The 20,858-nt window shown below is 38.0% G+C and overlaps 1 protein-coding gene across 2 annotated transcripts in view; it reads left to right on the plus strand.

Moving 5' to 3' along the window:
- LOC117186430 (neuronal acetylcholine receptor subunit alpha-7) overlaps positions 1-20,858 on the plus strand; it is a 378,182-nt gene that overhangs the window by 8,678 nt on the left and 348,646 nt on the right. For both annotated transcript variants that reach the window (XM_033387234.1, XM_033387235.1), the window contains exon 3: positions 15,445-16,557. In XM_033387234.1, coding sequence (XP_033243125.1) covers positions 16,464-16,557 — 94 coding nt within the window. In that variant the 5' untranslated portion in view covers positions 15,445-16,463. The remainder of the gene's footprint in view (positions 1-15,444; positions 16,558-20,858) is intronic.

Raw genomic sequence — 20,858 nt, forward strand, 5'->3', positions numbered from 1 at the left:
TTCAGAAAATAGGGCAGTTTATTAAAGCTATTAGCAGAAAAAATGAATTAGTATATTGCGAAGTTTAATCTGCAACCTATGGACTGGGTACGAAATCCATTCTCGGACTAACAGGATGAAATCATGGAGTGATCGGACATTAAAACTAAAACTAAACTTTTTTTCTTTTCATATTGAGTACTTATATTGATTTTAGTAATACAAAAATATTACATAAAAATTGCTTTTTTCTTTGGTATTCCTCTAAAATTTCATAGTTTGATAGTTGTGCCCTGCAAACAAAAGGTTCACGGAACACTTTTTTAGTCGAAGCGAAGCGTCGCTTTCATTAGGGCACGGGAAATTCGGCCCGTCTGCTTTGAGTAGTCTTGATCTAGCTCTCACTCACTTCTCGCACAGCGTGCAATTGATCTCCAATCTTCAATAGACGCCGTATTGAATCGATAAACTGACCTGTCACATAATCTGTTAGTTTCTTTTATTGTTAATATTAATAAAAAAAAAATCTTTTGCTGTCTCTGGGCGAGCTTTCTTTTAGGTATGGTATAAAGAAAACATAGAAAAACATAAAAAATGTTTTCCTATTAAAGGCACATATTTTAGGAACCGTCTTTATTAAAAGTAAATGAAGTGACCAAAAATACAAACAAATTCGAAAAAAATTGATGCTGGTAAAAAATAAAAAATTGGGTATCATGCGTGCAGACCACAGTGACAATAATTAATCTTCATATTTTTTTTGGTATAAAACTTAAAATATCTTCAAAATTTACTTTTGTGAATTCAGTTGCAAGGCGAGCTACATTTTCATGGGTGTGATTTTTTTTCATATGGGTATATTAGATTTGTGGTGGCAGTGGATGTGTGAAACGTCCAGAAGGAAACGTTTCCGACCCCATAAAGTATATATATTCTAGATCAGCATCAATAGCCGAGTCGAGTGAGCCATGTCATGTAATATGTCACTGTTACAAGTGTATTTCAAAATTTCGACCCGCCCCCACGTGGGACGAAAGTCTGGGCTTCCACAGTTTTAAAGATACAAAAAAATTAAAAAAGCACAATCATAAAGAATGACCGTGTCTACCAGATCTACCGAATCAGATCGGATCATTATTAAACCAAAAAGGAGCAACAAAATTTGCAGTGGCACGCAGTGCCCGACGACACGTTCTGACTGATTTTCTGTCTCTCTCGCACGCACTCTTTGTCGTGTCGTTCATTGTTAGCGCCGTCTGCGGGAGGAGAGCCATACTGACTAGGTATCGGGTACAAATGTAGAGTTCCGGTCGCAGCAACAGCTCACAACGTTCCCCTCGTTTAAAATTTTATTTAAGCCTCTGTCGCACGGGACAGAAATTTCTTGTCTAAAAAAGGTACAATCTACAAGCTAGATGTACATAATCAGGCAGGATCCGTTTTTACACTTACTTTGGCGGATTACGTTATTTATAAAGAAAGCAAAAATTAAATTACCCTGATATAGATGTCAAGTTTATGTTAATGCCTCAATAAGTCATCTATTTTTTTTCTTTTCCAATTAAGGTTCGTTTCGATGTATAAAATGCCATTTACTTTTCATTTCGTCAACGAATATGATTTCGTTTTGAAAACGAATAAATCTTGCGGAATGTGAAAACAGGAGCCCTAATTTCTGTGTATTCAAAAGTAAATCGGAAAACTTTTGTGTATGTGAAAAACGGAGCCTGGCTGAATATGTATATCAATTCTAATTAATCTAATTTGACATTCAAAACTTCAACTTCAAGTATCGCTATTGACCGAATGGGTTTTGGATATGATATTCTTAATATATCAATAATGCTAATATAAATAACTCTTTACTTATGAGTATTACCTGAAATTAAAACTGAGCTGCGGCTATTCCATAGTAGGAAAATGGCGACTCTACGTGGTTTGCAAAGTTTGCAGCATGGCCGCAAAGAATTCTGATAAATTCCATTACTTTTCATTTTTATTTTGTGCTTGAATAAAAAAAAAGCAGGGTTTAACACGAGTGGGCAAAAAGGAAGCAAAAAATGGGAAGCTTCCCTCGATACTCAAGTCAGCGACAAATAAAACCCATTGCAACATGAGGCATATACTTCACAGGCATTCCACGCATAAGACCTTTTGGATTAGGGAAACGTTTTTGCTCCCCGTTTGAGTTGAGTCCCCTCTGAGTTGCGGAGCATCAATCGAAATGGAAAAGAAATAAGTTATATGAATTGTCGTAATGATTGTTAGATGGCTGTTAGAGTACATTTTACATACTTACTCTTACATACGATAGAGGGCACCGCAATAGTTTTAGAGTTGCCCCGTTTAATCAAATCTTAATCGTTGGCTCAAAAACCAAACCCATCACTTGCTGGTGTAAGAGGTGATTGCGACAGTGGGGCCATCGGCATGCGTTGATATATTGATTTCCTGTTTGCGCATTTGAGCGTGTACTTCTTAACACAATGATTGATGATCGCGAATTTATCGGGAGTCGTCGGAAAGAGGGCGAAGATTGTGACGCGTGAATAGCTTGTGAAACTCTCGCATTTTCCATCGAACACTGTGCTATAAAATGGTCCTATCTTGTTCCGTATCGGTACAAGAAGTATTTAAAGAAGAGCACACATACAAATTTATAGAATCAGCACATTTGTTGCAAGTTCCATTGCATATGGGTGTTCTTAAGTATCGATCTCGAAACTCCAGCGAACCCGAAGGCGGAAGGAGGGAAGAATGACACTGTAGGCTAATTGGCTAATTTTCCAAGTTATTATACCCGATACTCAAAATGAGTATTGGGGTATATTAGATTTGTGGTAAAAGTGGATGTGTGTAACGTCCAAAAGGTATCGTTTCCGACCCTATAAAGTATAAATATTCTTGATCAGCATCAATAGCCGAGTCGATTGAGCCATGTCTGTCTGTCCGTCTGTCCGTCTGTCCGTCTGTCCGTCCCCTTCAGCGCCTAGTGCTCAAAGACTATAAGAGCTAGAGCAACGATGTTTTGGATCCAGACTTCTGTGATATGTCACTGCTACAAAAATATTTCAAAACTTCGCCCCGCCCACTTCCGCCCCCACAAAGGACGAAAATCTGTGGCATCCACAATTTTAAAGATATGAGAAAACCAAAAACGTAGAGTTGTAGAGAATGACCATATCTTTAAGACTGCGGAAACTGAATTGGATCGTATTATTATTATAGCCAGCATCAAGAAAACAATTTCATTTTTTCTCGCCCTGTCTCTCTCTAACACACACGTAGCATAGGCGGCTTTGCTTGGAGTAAAACATTAACGCCTAGATCTCAGAGACTATAAAAGCTAGAGCAACCAAATTTGGTATCCGCACTCCTGTTAGATTTTACTATAAAACGTGTATCTCAAAATTTCGCCCCACCCCCTTCCGCCCACACAAAGGACGAAAATCTGTTGCATCCACAATATTGCACATTCGAGAAAACTAAAAACGCAGAATCATAGATAATGACCATATCTATCAGATTGCTGAATCTGGATCAGATCAGATCATTTATAGCCAATAGGAACAAATCAATTTGCAGTGGCTACGCAGCGCCCGACGTCACGCTCAGACTGATTTTCTGTCTCTCTCGCACGCACTCTTTGTCGTGTCGTTTAATATTAGCGGCGTCTGCCGGAGGAGAGCCATACTGACTTAGTATCGGGTATAACCGTAGAGTTGCGGTGTCCGCAGCAACTCACAACGTTCCCCCTCGTTTTTTTATAAGTCCGCGGAGGCATCTGATGTAAGTTACTGACGTTACGTTATCAAATTTTTAGGCTGAAAATGTTAAAAGTATACCGTTAGCCGAGAATATTAAGATGTTCTTCGCCTTTTTTTTGTAATTTAATTTTTTAGAGATACTTTAAGGAACAACTTTTGCTAAGAATCATCAAGGAAGCGTGTTTATAAAAATTACCTAAAATACTAAAAAATTTAACTTATTTTGCTGAATTTTTGACTATGTTTTCACATCAAAGTTAACTCCATTTTATGTCAATATGTTAAACTAGTGACTTTTATTTACTTATTTAACTCAACTAAATTAACCAATTGACATATAATTTCATTAACTACCCCCAATCATAACTCAAACGACATCTCCCAATTCCTTAAGCAAATCCTCCAATCAAATCTTACATATGTAGATTGAGGCTAGGTCATACAAGGTTCATCAATTTCCACTACATGGATAAAACATCATCCAACACATGCCCACTGTGCAAAACCTCAACCATAGACTTAAGACATACTCATGCCCGCCCTCTCTCTACAAAGATCCTCAATATTCCACAACACCGACCCCATGCAATACATCTCCAACCCTACCAACAAAAATTCAAAAATAATCCTCAACTACACTGCTCGTCAATAGGTTAGACGCACCCATTCTGGCATTAAAATTTGAATTATAGCTTTTCATTTTTAAAGAATTGAAAAAAAGTTGATATGCAAAAACCTTGATTATTTTATGATTCTTCAAGTATGTTATTCGAAAAAGTAGAGAAATTTAGCAAAATAATGTTTTTTAAAAAGTTTCTTTAAGCTGTGTTAAATAAGGTACTTTTTTCTTGGTCACTAGAATAGACGCACAAAAACTAATTAATTTTTGGGAAGAAAAGTTACTTATATTAAAATTTAATTTTTAGATATTGTAAATCTTAGATTTATTAGAAAAAAAAAGAATTTCAGTACTGCCTTCCTTTTTCGAAATAACTTCATATATTCGGTCCATCATAGAATGGTACAGAAAGTCTACGTAGATTGGGGAAATCTCGCTCCGGGCACGTTGAATTGCTGCAGTTAGTGTTTCCTTATCTTCGTATTGCTTTCCTCCTTCGTATACTTTCCGCACAAGCCAGCCCCATACATTTTCAATAACGCTAAGATCTGGAGAATATGGTGGCCAAGTCATGATATTAACGTTTTGACTGGCAATAAACGACTTCACTACTCGAGCGTTATCTTGTTGGAAAATCCATGGGATTGGTCCGAAGAGATCATTTAACTTTGGAAATATGTGTTTTGAAGCGCCCACCGTTCATTTTCTGATCTCTAAAAATCAAATCCATTGTACGATAAAAAGTGATAGCACCCCACACCATGACTCCACCTTCTCGGCTTCTCAGCTCATCCTTTCGCAAATTATGAAAATAATATTGAAAACCATCAGGTCCGTCAAAATTGAAACGTTTTTCATCAGTAAAGACCACCGAACGCCAATCATTACATCGAGTGTCAGTTTCAACATTCCACGTCATGTGTTCGTTTGCATATTGAAGCCGTTTTTCTTTGTGTATAGCATTTAGAGGTGGTTTTTTCTTAATTTTTAGATGCTTGAGATGTTAAGCACTTTTGATTGTACGCTGAAAAGTTGAAAGGTTTGCTTTTACTCCGGTTAATTCCTTAATTTTAGCTGCTTAGTCGAATTGGAAGCGATTCGTACTCGTTCAGCTCGTGGAGTAAGTGCCTTTCTTCGTCCTTTAAAATGTTTTCCATATGATTTCGGATCTTTTGAATATCTGCAATTTCTAGAAATTTCGAAAGCACTGTTATGTTAGCGCAAATCCACGAACAATGAGCCAATTTTTTTTTAAGAAGATTCGATTTTTGATAAGAAAAATATTTTCGACATCTAATACATTCACAATAGTGAATAAAACAGATTATCGAAAAAAAAAATTTGGTGCGTCTAACATATGACGCACAGTGTACAACCATCCCTGTACATATGCATATACACAAATAGTATAATAGATAATAATGCTCTAGTGAGCTGAAGGCCTTGGTAGCTATAGCCCCTGTTGAGAAAATAGTTCAATGTTCGTGTACATACAGGGGTGGTCAAAAGTATTTACACAACGAGTTTTTTTTTGCATGTTCAATTTCAGGAGCTTTTCCTGAGGTTGTTGAAAGCTAAATAAAAAAAAAACTTTTAGGCCAAAAAGATTGATCTACTAGCAATTGAATGAGAGAAGAATTGGAAAAGATAACTGTTTGTGCGAATAAGGAGAAGCAAATTAAGTGATGCTTATCAGTTGTCAAAATTATTTACACACATTTTTAATGCTGCAGAAGTATTTACACAAAACTTTAAGCTAATTTTTTATTATGATTTAATGATTTTTTTTTTTAAATTTGTTGGATGAATAATAATAATAATGATTAATATTTTGTAATTCCACCTTTGGCATCAATAACTGCTTGCAACCTGGCTGGTACTGATTCCACTAAGTGGCGAGCATATCCAAGTTCCAATTTCGACCAAATTTCCTTTACTTCCTCGATGGTAGCGTCGCGTTTTCGGTTTTTATCAATTGTTCTTTGTTCTTTAATAAGCGACCAAACATTTTCTATGATATTGAGATCAGGGCTCTGCGCAGGCCAGGGAAGAACAGCCACATTGAGATCTCGTAAAAATTTTGAAGGTGCCGATCCCTTGTGGCATGGAGCATTGTCTTGCTGTAAAATCCAGTCGGAGATGGGAAATAGCCTGTCACCAGACACAAAAGCATGTTCATTCAGTATAACGAGATACCGGGTCTGATTCAGAGTGCCTTCTATTGGAACAAAGTCTCCAAATCCGTAGTAAGACATGCACCCCCAGAACATCACTGTGCCTCCACCAAATCTGTTTAATGGTTGCACTGCACTTTGTTGTTTTGCTTGTCGTAGATGCATAATTCTTTTACAAAATGAGCCTTGGAACTGGAAAGCTACTTCATCTGTCCATAAAACATTGTACCAAAACTCCTTTGGTTTTTTAACGTATTCCAATGCGAATGAGAGGCGTTTTGCTTTATTTGCCTCGGAAATTTCTATTATTTTTCGCACTGTATACGTTCGTATGTCGATCTTCTTCAATCTCCGACGTATTGTAGCATCACAGACTTTTTTGCCAATCAATTGTTGCGAATCTGCAGACAATTTAACTGGGCTTATCGACGGATTTTTATCGACTATGCCAATTAAACGTCTACATTCCCGTTCATCCATCGCTTGTTTCCTTCCACTTCTTTTTAAGTTCTGTAAGTTTCCATTCGTGTCCTTTTTCTTTTCCAGATTATAAACGGTTTTTCTACAAATTTTGTAAGTTTTGGCCAGTTCCGACGCTGAAACCCCGCTTTTAAATTTTGTAACGATCTCGGATCGAGTTTCAACAGACAACTCCTTTGTCTTCACCATTTTACTAAGTTAATTTTAAATTTTAAATTAAATTTACTTATTGCAACTGCAATAAACGAAAAAACAACTGCACTAAGTCAAACCAAGTCTAAGAATAAGCTCTAATTTGCATTGTGTAAATACTTCTGAAGCAATGCAAATTTGTGTAAATACTTTTGACAACAGTTCACATGCTTCTATTTTTTGCCCATTAACAGTTATTTTTCCAATTCTTCTTTCAACCAATTCCTAGTAGATCAAGCTTTTTGCCCGTAAAGCTTTTTTTGTACTTTGATTTCAACAACAACAAAAACAACTCCTAAACTTGAACTTGCAAAAAAAAGGTCTTTGTGTAAATACTTTTGACCACCTCTGTATATTACAACTGCCCTATTCATATGGTCATGATTGTAGTGCACCGCTTAAGTAACTATTTTTACGCGCATAGCTGTGTTGTTATTTCTTGTGTCCAAAACATATCTGTAATGTTCTCACACGTATAGCTAAAGCCCCCAGCTGCACACATACATATATGTACATCGATGTGTACCGTTTTGCATTGGACCGTCGCATCGCATGATCTTTCAATTCCCTTTTGGCTCGACTTCTTTTGTGGAGTGGAAGTAAGTAGAAAGTTCTAGATGAAACCAACCGCGCGCATAGCTTGTACCGCCCCACAGTGGAGAATTCCGCCGTTTCAGCTTGCTAAATGAAATACTTCAAGAAACATATACAAAAAAAAATCTCGGAAAAATTTAAGGATATATCTTTTAAAAGCCCATCCGAAGTTGAAAAATAGCCTAAATTTTAGATGGTTTGACAAAAATAAAAAATCTCCGACTTTTCCCACCTCTTTTCGTTGAAATCGCCACTGTGCGCCGCATCATCGACACCCCCGCTATTCATATATGTACATACATATGTAAATGTAAAACACCTTGTAATAACCACCAATATTAAATAACCAATATAAATAAATAAGCTCAATATTCAAAAGAGTATACAGTCCACTAATTCATAACCAGCCCCATACTTTGTTAATACCTAGTTTTAACTATTTATTAGCTTTATATAATAATAATAATAATTTCATTAGCTTTTATCTAATGGTGTTTGTATACTCATGTTTTCGTTTATTATTTTCTCCAATTAGAAAGATGATTCTTGAAAACATTTTTTCTCAAAGTCTTTTCTAACGTATTGAACTATCTAACAAACCACTGAAAATGATCGGTAATATTATCGGTTATATTTTTGTCCCGTGCAAATTCCTTGGGTTTTTGCAAAAATCTTGAAAACGAATAGTGGCCATAGCATCAATTAAAGGACTAATCAAATTAAATTTTATAGAAGAAAAACGAGGGGGAACGTTGTGAGTTGCTGCGGACACCGCAACTCTACATTTATACCCGATACTTAGTCAGTAAGGCTCTCCTCCGGCAGACGCCGCTAACATTAAACGACACGACAAAGAGTGCGTGCGAGAGAGACAGAAAATCAGTCTGAGCGTGACGTCGGGCGCTGCGTAGCCACTGCAAATTGATTTGTTCCTTTTGGCTATAAAATTATCTGATCTGATCCAGATTCAGCAATCTGATAGATATGGTCGTTATCTATGATTCTGCGTTTTTAGTTTTCTCGAATGTGAAGTATTGTGGATGCAACAGATTTTCGTCGTTTGTGTGGGCGGAAAGGGGTGGGGCGAAATTTTGAGATACACGTTTTATAGTAAGATCTAACAGGAGTGCGGATACCAAATTTGGTTACTCTAGCCTTAATAGTCTCTGAGATTTTTGAATATCCCAAGATTTTCGTCCTTTGCGGGGGCGGAAGGGGGTGTGGCGAAATTTGGACACGAAAGGGTCAAGGTCCGATATCACAGGAGTGTGGATACCAAATTTGGTTGCTCTGGCTCTTATAGGTTCTGAGATCCTTGAACTCATATTTGGAAATTGGCAAAACCGACCATGAAACCTGTGTGTTAGAGAGAGACAGAGCGAGAAAGAATGAAATTGTTTTCTTGATTCTGGCTATAATAATTATATGCTCTGGTTCAGATTTTGCACTCTAGAAGATATAGTCATCCTCTAAGATTCTGCATTTTTGGTTTTATCGTCTTTTGTGGGGGCGGAAGTGGGCGGGGCGAAATTTTGAAATATTTTTGTAGCAGTGACATATCACAAAAGTCTGGATCCGAAACATCGTTGCTCTAGCTCTTATAGTCTTTGAGCACTAGGCGCTGAAGGGGACGGACAGTCGGACAGACGGACAGACGGACGGACGAACAGACGGACAGACAGACATGGCTCAATCGACTCGGCTATTGATGCTGATCAAGAATATATATACTTTATGGGGTCGGAAACGATTCCTTCTGGACGTTACACAAATCCACTTTCACCACTAATCTAATATACCCCAATACTAATTTTGAGTATCGGGTATAAAAATGCAGAATCGTAGAAGATGACTATATCTTCTAGTGTGCAAAATCTGAAACAGATCGTATAATTATTGTAGCCAGAATCTAGAAAACAATTTCATTCTTTTTCGCTCTGTCTCTCTCTAACACACAGGTTTCATGGTCGGTTTTGCCAATTGCAAAATATGAGTTCAAGGATCTCAGAACCTATAAAAGCTAGGGCAACCAAATTTGGTATCCACACTCTTGTGATATCGGACCTTGACCGTTTTGTGTCAAAATTTCGCCACACCCCCTTCCGCCCCCACAAAGGACGAAAATCTGGAGCATCCACAAATCTCAGAGACTATTAAGCCTAGAGCAACCAAGATTGGTATCCGCACTTCTGTTAGATCTCACTATAAAACGTATATCTCAAAATTTCGCCCCACTCCCTTCCGCCCCCACAAAGGACGAAAATCAACGCAGCGCCCGACGTCACGCTCAGACTGATTTTCTGTCTCTCTCGCACGCACTCTTTGTCGTGTAGTTTAATATTAACGGCGTCTGCCGGAGGAGAGCCATACTGACTTAGTATCGGGTATAACTGTAGAGTTGCGGTGTCCGCAGCAACTCACAACGTTCCCCCTCGTTAGTTTTCTCGTATCGTCGAAATTGTGGATGCCACAGATTTTTGCCCTTTGTGGGGCGGAAGTGGGCGGGGCAAAGTTTTGAAATATACTTGTAGCAGTGACATATCACAGAAGTCCGGATATAAAACGTCGTTGCTCTAGCTTTTATAGTCTTTGAGCACTAGGCGCTGAAGGGGACGGACAGACGGACGGACGGACAGACGGAGACAGACATGGCTCAATCGACTCGGCTATTGATGCTGATCAAGAATATATGTAAAGGACAGTGTATCAAGCAGTTAGCACTATCCCATCTAAATTAACATTTGAACTTAAGATACCATCGATAAGACCTAACCGATATAACCAGACTTAACCGATGTTTAAAAGACCTAACCGATAAGGGGTTATCGATACGGGAGTCGGTTGTTGGAAGTAGAAGCAGAAAGTTGAACAAAAAGTCGGAAGAACAGACTCATTAATTGCACATCTTAAATCATACACTTTGTACTCTTTTTCGAAAAACACTATTAATAAACGATACATTATTATTAATCTTACATTTGGGGGCTCGTCCGCGTCGAATACAGAGCTCGGAGTGTGTGAAAAAGAAAAACAAAAGAAAGCAGAAGCTGATGCAAGAAGAGGATTGTTGAAAAGTTGTTAAAGTTGTTGTTTGTAGCTACATAAAGTTGTAAAGTTGTTGTTGGTGGCTATAAACATTAAGTTGAACAATCCAAATTCTGTGAGCCTAACAGTAGACACGGAGTTTAATAAAAGATCGTTCGTTTAATTCGGTTGGAAAATTGTGAAATTCATTGTCGCGCCGCAGCGTCGCCTTGTCCGTGCGCAGTACGTACACAAGCACAAAAAACACGCACAGACACGTTGTGTGTGATACACACTTATAAACAGAAAAGACAAGCACTCGTCGGGTACACAGACACAAGTCGAAAAGAGCCGCAAAATGATGCAAACACCGCCGCCGTTGCACTGGAAAGAGAGAGAGAAGGAAGAAGCTGTACCAGGAACGTCGCGCCCGAGTGCAAACGAGATGGAAGATTTAGAAAATGCAGAAAACAATACTGATGACAAGATTGATCAAATGATAAAGTTGCTAAGTTTGAAACTGCTTTGCGATGAGCAACGAGAAATGAAGATCGCTCCAGATAATTTTACAAAAGTTGTGAGCGATTGTGATGGAAAATCGGTTCCCATAGAAAAATGGTTTGAGATATTCGAAAAAAATGCCGACGCATATGAGCTTACTGAAAAGCAAAAGTATGTGCAGGCCAGAGGAAAAATGACCGGTGCAGCTAAGCTTTTCCTTGAAGCTGAATGCGTGTGCACCTATGAGGAACTCAAGAACGTGTTATTGGATGAATTCACATGTAGCTATAACAGTGCAGACATTCATCAGCTGCTGCAAGAAAGAAAGAGGAAGAGTAGTGAGTCGATGCACGATGAGATGCACCGCAGATGAGAAAAATAGCAGCAGTCGGACATGTTGAACACGCGGCTGTTATAAGCCATATTGTGAACGGTCTGGACATAAGAAACGAGTATAAGTATGCCATGTATCGCTGTAAGACCTTCAGGGCCTTGAAAGAAGAGTTCGATATCTATGATCGTTTGAACATATCGGAGAAGAAGGGCAATAACGAACAGCATAAAACGAGTTTCAAGCAGCAAAGTGGGCAAAGCGGTAAAAAAGAATATTGCTATAACTGTGGATCAGGAGAACACAAACGCAAAGACTGCAAAGCCGAAACAAAGTGTTTTAAGTGCAATCAGAATGGTCACATTTCGCGTAACTGTCCTTATGAAGCTGATAAAGTTGATAAAGTTCGCGTCATTTTGGATCGCAGTCGCATGAAAAAATTCAAATAAACGGCATTGTTGTTGAGTGTCTTGTGGATACAGGGTCAGATGTAACCATAATCAAAGAGAGTATGTTGAAGACCATGAAAAACGTTAAACTTTTGAAGTGCACATCTATGTTGCGCGGTCTGGGTCAGATATCAACAAAGCCTGTTGGATACATTAATGCAGAAGTTACCGTGGATAAGTTGCAGACCACACAGAAGTTTTTAGTAGTCCCCAGTAGCCAGATTGATTTCGACGCACTTTTGGGGCATGATTTCATTAAAAAGTTCCGTTTCGTCGCTGATATGCAAGGATACACGTTTTTGAAGCATGACGCAGATCCTGTGCCAACAGATGAGCATGCTCTTATATATAATGTAACTGAAGAGTCATCCTTTGTAGCTCCGCCGCAATATCGAAAAGAAGTTGAACAGATGATAAGAAACAGTTACCAAATGCCCACAGAAGTTGCAAAGCAGTCTCCAATCCAACTGAAGATAGTTCCCGACGGAGTAATCAAGCCGTTTCATCACTCACCGAGTCGTTTATCAACAGAATGGATCGAGCAAGGAATCGTGCGCAAGTCGTCTTCAAATGTAGCGAGCAGAGTTGTCGTCGTGAAGAAAAAAGATGGTACACTTAGAGTTTGCGTAGATCACAGGAAGTTAAACAGCATGGTATTGCTGGACTGCTTCCCAGTCCCGATCATGGAGGAAGTCTTGGAAAAGCTGCAGTCGGCTAAGTGGTTTACCATAATGGACCTTGAAAACGGATTTTTCCATGTGTCTCATGGACTGTCTCAGTCGTTTTCCGCAGACATGCATGTTCGTGACGACGGAGCTAACAGCTCGGATAAAGAAAGCACAGCAGGATGACGATTTCATCAAAGCCACAGTTGAGATCCTGAAGCAGCACCCATATCAAGACTACAAGCTTAAAGGAGGTCTTCTCTTCAAATCTGTAAATGGCAATGACGTATTGGTGGTTCCAAGGCTGATGGAAAGGGAAATCATTCAAGGATCGCATGAAGTCGGTCATTTCTCCACAGCGAAGACAATGCACTCAGTTCAGCAGCAATACTGGATTCCGCACCTTGAACGGAAAGTAAACAAGTTGATTACTAATTGTATCAGTTGTATAATTTTCAGCAAAAAGTTGGGCAAACAAGAAGGCTATCTTCATTGCATTGACAAGGGTGACACACCACTATACACGCTGCACGTTGATCATTTGGGACCAATGGATGCGACAGCCAAGCAATACAAATACATTTTTGCTGTGGTAGATGCGTTCTCAAAGTTTGTATGGCTATTACCAACTAAGTCAACAGGACACGAAGAAGTTGTGAAGAGGCTGAGTGACTGGTCATTTGTGTTTGGTTTTCCCAAGCGCATAGTCAGCGACAGAGGAGCAGCGTTTACATCCAACGCATTCAGCGAGTTTCTCAACGAGAACAAAGTCGAACATGTGTGTACAACGACAGGTGTGGCGAGAGGCAACGGTCAGATTGAGCGGGTGAACCGTTCAATTTTGGGTATCATCGCAAAGCTCTCAGCTCAGGAGTCAACGAAGTGGTACAAGCATGTGCCACAGGTCCAGATGGCGATTAATTCGCATGTGCATTCTACGTTGAAGTCGTCGCCATTCGAGGTCATGTTTGGGACAAAGATGCACAGACAAGCTGAAAGTCGACTATTGGAGGTGCTCAACGAGGAGTTGGTTACGCAGTTTAACAACGAGCGCCAAGAACTGCGTGACCAAGCGAAACAAAACATTGAGAAGGCGCAAGAGGTGTACAAGCGCAATTATGATATAAAACGACGACCTGAGCACGGCTACAGACTAGGAGACATGGTCGCGATCAAGAGGACGCAGTTCGTCGCAGGACGCAAGTTGGCCAGCGAGTATCTAGGCCCATATGAAGTCACCAAGGTAAAGCGGAACGGTCGCTACGACGTCAGAAAGGTTGCTCAAGTCGAGGGGCCAAATATCACAGCAACGAGCAGTGACAATATGAAGCTATGGCGTATTGTCTCAGAGAACGATGATATATTATCATCTGGGACAGATGAAGATGAGCAGGAGGGCCGAATGTAAAGGACAGTGTATCAAGCAGTTAGCACTATCCCATCTAAATTAACATTTGAACTTAAGATACCATCGATAAGACCTAACCGATATAACCAGACTTAACCGATGTTTAAAAGACCTAACCGATAAGTAGAAGCAGAAAGTTGAACAAAAAGTCGGAAGAACAGACTCATTAATTGCACATCTTAAATCATACACTTTGTACTCTTTTTCGAAAAACACTATTAATAAACGATACATTATTATTAATCTTACATATATATACTTTATAGGGTCGGAAACGATTCCTTCTGGACGTTACACACATCCACTTTTACCACAAATCTAATATACCCCAATACTCATTTTGAGTATCGGGTATAATAATAAAAGAACTAAGCATGCATTCAAAATATAACTGCTAATACTCACAATGGGAAAAGTATGCTAATACTAGTGATTAGAGGAAGCGATTTAGTTGTAATAGGACCCTAAACGTTTCAAGCAGGGAATAATTCGATCTACAACACGGAAGGGTCAAGTCAACCGTAAATAGATTCTAGTGGATCTAAAAGGAATCGTGAAGTTAATGCGGCTCAACAAGTCAGCCTGGAGCAAGTTGAGCACAAAAATAAATACCCAACTTCAAGTCTCTAACTTAAATTTTAGAGTTTTTGCTAGATATCGGCTGTCTGGCCCAGTGTGCACTTAAAGGAGCGATTGTATCATGTAGTGGAGTGAGATCCTGTTGGGGCATTTTATATTTAATAATGTGCTTGGCGCACACTTATGTATATATACTTATATACTTGAATATACAAAGTATTTGCTGCAAATGTTAATACCAAACGAGAAGGAAATTATATAAATACCGAAAAATACAGAATGTGAGAAATGGCGGACAGGCTTTGTGGCGTAAAGTATCAGTAGTCCACACTCTAAGCACAACAGCACTGCGTATGTACGAGTACTGTGCGTCTGTAATTGTAGGAAATGAGGAAATGGGAATCGCAATATGATGAGTTTAGTTTATTCTGCAGAAGCTTGCAAATAAAACCAGCTTAGGCTTTTTGCCAGTTTTTCGTATATTAGACATTCCAAAATGGATTCCAAATGTATGTATGTACATATGTATGTACCTAGCAACGGTTGAATGCCCAGGTATGACCAGAACTAATACCCTGACTGAATTTACATACATAGATGCACTTTTTACTCATAAGATGAATTTGTTTTTTAAAATACTATATGTATGTTGTTTGTAATATTCTTCCAACTTCCCTTGCAGCTTTGCTACCAAATGCCAACTGTGATTAACCAGCCAACACGTTTCATCGAGCGAACATTTTGAAAAATGTTAAACAAACAAAATGAAATTATTGAGTATAACCTCTGGAAGACATTGCTTAGGAAGGCTCTGCATTGATAAGATATAAGTTTACTGTTGGATTTTAAAAGCAATCAAACCAATTTCACATAATATCCCTCGACTGATCCGGACCAAGACAGGAAAAAGTAATCAACAGTTCTGTATAAGTTCCGGTAATATACTGCAGATGCGCATCTACTCACTAATCAAACTGCCACAAGGAAAAATTAAATACAATAAAAGTACCAATTTGGTCTCTAGGCAGTTAGGGCAATAGCTTGGTTCTTGCCACTTGCGACTTGCGACTTGCCACTTGCCACAAATGTCGACAAAAATCCTTTGTCGGGTTGTCATGACAGTCTGAAAAAAGGACAGAGATCGAGAGACCACCGAGCCGCCCCACATCCAGGCACAGACCCTGGCCAGAGCTGAATCAAGCCATAATTCCAAGCCAAACGGTTACAGCGAACAATTTTTCCTGAATATTGGCACCTCAAATTTAAAGACCGCCTTCTTCCTGCAGGGTCGAAGGTAAGGTATGCCGAATTAACAACAATAACAATTCACAACAATACAAACTGCAGAGTTTTTGGCAGCACAACAGCACCACACCAATCCTATCCCAACCCATCGCTCGAGCATCAAGAAATTACAATAATATAAAATGGGTAGCAATAGTTAAGAAAAAAATACTTGCCGGGATGAACTGTTAGCGCCTGTCTTCTCGTCTATCGGCCAAGTCCTAATTTGGTTGGCTTATTGATTTCGCCAATCGACCCGACATTTCTTTTGGTAGCATCCTCGACTTTGTCGATGAATATTTGCATTTCCAATTAGCAGACTTTGCCGCCACAGCTCGAGTGATACGATAGGGTGATAAGACCGAGCAAACCATAAATCGGGCAACCAATCTATTGAACTCTATTGAATTGGACAGAATGAGTTTCTTGCAGCCATACGTACCATCTAGAGCCGCCGTTGACGCCGTCATATGGCTGGCTTATGGCCTGGGATTCCTCATTATGTTTCCAGGTGAGTGCCTCCATAAATATTCGTGAATTTCAACATCGGTTTCATAGCAGCTTTCATGACTTACCCGGACGTCCGGGTTGTAGATAAGAACAGATTGCATACTACCTGCTCTATTAGTGTATACAAATTACACGTAATAATAACATTCAAGACAACAGCAAACTAAATTGTACTTGCAATTTTTACTTTTCTTGTGTCAAAGTATTTATAAAAGCAACCGTAGCCGCTTGCGATAAATATATCCTGTTTAGAACTAGACTTGAGGCTTGGTCGTTTTCTTTTTCGTCCCTGCAATTTGGTGGAGCCAGCTAGCATAATATATAATATTTTTATACATAAATACATATGTATGTATATAGTGTTTAATTTAGTTTCCCTGAGTACTATACGGAAAATTATGCCTGCTAAAAATGCGCTAGCGATATGATACGCTTAAAGGTAGAGGCCTCCAAAAAATGTTTGAAAAGTAGGAGTTGCTATTACATTTTTTGTTTGATTCATAAATTAAGTTGTACTCAACTCCAATGGAACATACTACAAGAAACTAATATACTTTACAAAGCTTGGTTTATAACCGTCAGCTTTACAATCCTAATGCATAAATTTCAATAAATAAAAAAAAAACAATTTTTGAAAAATTTTTTCAAACATTTTGTTATCTACATATATATATAGTTAAATATCCGCAACTCGAAATTTAGTTTTTAAAAAAGATTTTATTTTTAGTACTTAATTACTTTATGTCACAAGATTGGTTGAATTCCCCGACTTAACTTTACGTCTGCTTGTCTCAAACGGAACTGATCTCTCTGCTGCTGGCTAGTTTCCATGAGCCCTTCTCTTGGAACTCCCGACTCTGGCTTCGGGCGTTGCTTTCCTCGGCTGCATCTTCGTGTCGGTGGCGTACGTGCCTGGATCGATATTTGGGGATGCGTCGGCTTTGATGAAAGGCATCCACTGCTGGCGATCGGTGTTGCATTACATGACGGAGCTAGGAATGTGATACTCCTTGGTTTTATGTCTAGCTTTGATTGGTCCTCATGAGTGGCGTGATTCTAAAGAATCGATTTCTCGAGAGTGGCGTGATTCTAATGTTGATGAAACAATGTGGTCCATTGTTTATATTATGGGGGGCCCTAGCTTGGAGTATGGGAAGAAACAGTTATTGATTCTTGAGTGGGGTCCTGTTACTTGTGTGGATGGGGTGGATGAATCGTACATAAACATAATGTGTATGGGATGTGGGGAATTATGGATATGTCACTCCCCCAACGTTTGTTATTAGCCTGTCCCTAGGCGATTACCCTCGGGTATAGTGACGGGGTGTCAAGTGCGGTGGCTGAGGTTGGTTCCTCTTCTGCTTCTATTATAGGGTTAATACATTTAACCGTGACTCTTTTAGAAGTTTTCTTAAATTTAACAGCTACATAACTTAGTAGTACTAATATAATTATGACAAATGAAATTAGTAGACTTATTTGTAATAGGTTACTATATTTGGTGTATTGCATAATTATTTCATTAGTTTGGACATACGACAGTGGTTTTATTTTAGTTATGTTGTTGTTGACATAAACATTCTGGGCAAAATCTAACATTGTGTTTGATATTGTAAATTCATTTAATTGGATTGAACAGTTGTAGATTTTTATAATGGTATTTCCTTCCGCTATGATTTCTTGGTTTACACAATTCTGGTTTAGCGTTGTTCTTGGAAGATTCCATGTGATTAGTATATTGGGATCAATAAAGTTTATTTGAAAGTTTTGAAAAGTTTTGGAATATGGACATTTAGTGGGAATTTGCATTAAAATTCCTTTTATACAATTGTCATTGGTTTTCAATCTAGTTTCTTTAACAAATACTTCTTCATTTTTTATGTAGTACTTGTCGTATGTCATATCTGTTAACATGTTATTTAATTCGTCTGGATACGGAACGATTTTATAGATTGGTACTTTTGTAATGTCTTTGGGAATGTTGGAAATTATTAGAATTTCGTTGGTATCGGATTTTAGCCATGGAGGTTTTTATATTTAGTATTTTCTCAGAATTTATTTGTTCCAGGTAGTCTTGTTTTAATAATTTTGGATTAAATATACCGAGCCTGGTTAATTGCATACCTAGTTCTATATCTTCGATATATTCTGTGAAATGTTGTAGATTGAATATCAAAATTTCTATTTGTTGATTCCTGTCTTTTTCTTCATTTAGTTTGATTATAACGTTTATTCCGCTATTAACTGCATCTATTACCAAATTTAGTTCATTCATTTGAATGCTATGGCTGGCTAAATTTTCTATTTTTTGTTCCAAATCGACTTTATCTTCCTGATCTAGTGTTCCAATGAGATATTTGTAGGCTGTTCCTACTATATTGATTAGGCCTCTTTTATTTCTTTTGGTTATTTTTAGCCCGTTCATTTCTCTTTGCAATTTGTCTACTAGATATTTTATTTGGATTATGTCCTGGAATTTAGTGGCTTGCATTAATAAATTTTGGTATAGTTCTTCGGTTTTAGTTACATTAACAGTTAGATAATGGTATTCGTAATTGATAGGTATGTTAATCGATCCAGTTTTGAATATCATATATCCGTTTTGGGATTTTATAGGATTTATTTCTATGTTTTGACCCTGTGCCATTACGATGGTAATTATGAGGAAGATGAGGATTTTAATTGTGTTGAAGTTCGCCGATTCCATTAACTTCCTCGGTTTCTCTGGAATTATTATATTTGCTTCTATTAGATTTTTTCTTTTTCTTGAATTTTGATTTATAATGAGTTATTTTCCTACCCCTATTCTTTTCTTCATAATTTTTTTCGTCTACCTGTCTAATTTCGCCCGTCCTTTTGAAAGGATTTGTTACCTTAGACTTAACTAGAGGTGATAGTTTATAGCGGGTATCTACTTCATACTCTATGCGGTTTTTATTTAATTGAGTGATTTTATTCACTTTATTTAGTTGGGTGTCATAATCAGGTGAGCCTGCATAAATGAATATATCAGCTGGTGTCCTATTTGTGGTATTATGTTTGGTTTTATGATTATAAGTATAAAGAATTAATTCAAACTTCGTGAATCTATCTTCTGGGTTATCCTCGCTAGATATTATTCTTAATTTTTCATTTACTGTTTTATGAAATCTTTCTACGTCAGATATTCCATTTTTGCTGGAAGTGATCTCTATTTTGACGTTTTCCGCATTCAGCCATGCTTGCAATGCTGTGCACATAAAAGCTGAATCTTTATCGGCTTTGATTTCAATTGGTTTGCCCATCTCGTTAAAAACTTTCATGATGGCTCTTTTTGCTTCTAACCAGTCACGACTTTTTACTTCTACAAGAGTGGCAAACTTCGAGTATACGTCAATACATGATAGGAACTGTTGGTTACCAACCATATAGAAATCTATGACGTATTTCTCTCTGATGTTCAGTATTTCCGGTGTAGTTTCGAATGCCAACTTCGTATTTCTATGCTCTGTTTTGGCAATATTACAAGTAGGACATTCGTTTATGATGTTTTGGATTAGTTTTTGATAATCCGGGTAATAGTATTTTCCCCTAAACCAATTGACGGTTTTCTCTATCCCTGGATGGAGTAAGCCTTTATGATTCTTTAATATGGTTTCTCTAAATTCAGCGTAATTCTGAATATCTAGGAGTTTCGTGCTTGATTTAATAGCTTTGGTTATATTGTTAGAATTAATGATTTCTAAATAGGCTTTTTGGAATGGAGGAAAATCTATTTCGTTATGGTAATATAATGCGCTCTTTTTGGTGCATAGATATTCCTTTATTATATCCTTCGCTAAGGTGTTAGTCATTTCCTTATACGTGATCTTGATAATTAGCTTGTGAAAATAACGAATTGTTTCTACCTTATCTTCATTGCCTGTTATTAGCTCAATTTGCCGATTGTAATAGTTAATTGGTCTTTCCGTGATAGCAATGTGATTTAGATTGTCTTCCTGTGCGCTATGTACAGTTGCACCAACGCTATTGGAAGCTTCTCCAAGGAGATTTTCATTAATCTTTACCCTTGATAAGGCATCAGCTACATGATTTTCTTTGCCTGGTAGATATTTCATTTTAAAATCAAACTCATTCAGTTTTATTTTCCACCTTTGTAATTTCATATTTGGCTCCTTGAGGTTGTTCAACCAAATCAAGGGTTTATGATCGCTTTGTATCTCGAATGTTCTACCGAACAGGTATGAACGGAAATACTTGGTTGCCCATACGATCGCTAATAATTCCTTTTCGATGGCTGAATAGTTTATTTCATGTTCATTT

This window comes from Drosophila miranda, chromosome XR, assembly GCF_003369915.1.
Source record: "Drosophila miranda strain MSH22 chromosome XR, D.miranda_PacBio2.1, whole genome shotgun sequence".
Classification (NCBI taxonomy): Eukaryota; Metazoa; Arthropoda; class Insecta; order Diptera; family Drosophilidae; genus Drosophila; species Drosophila miranda.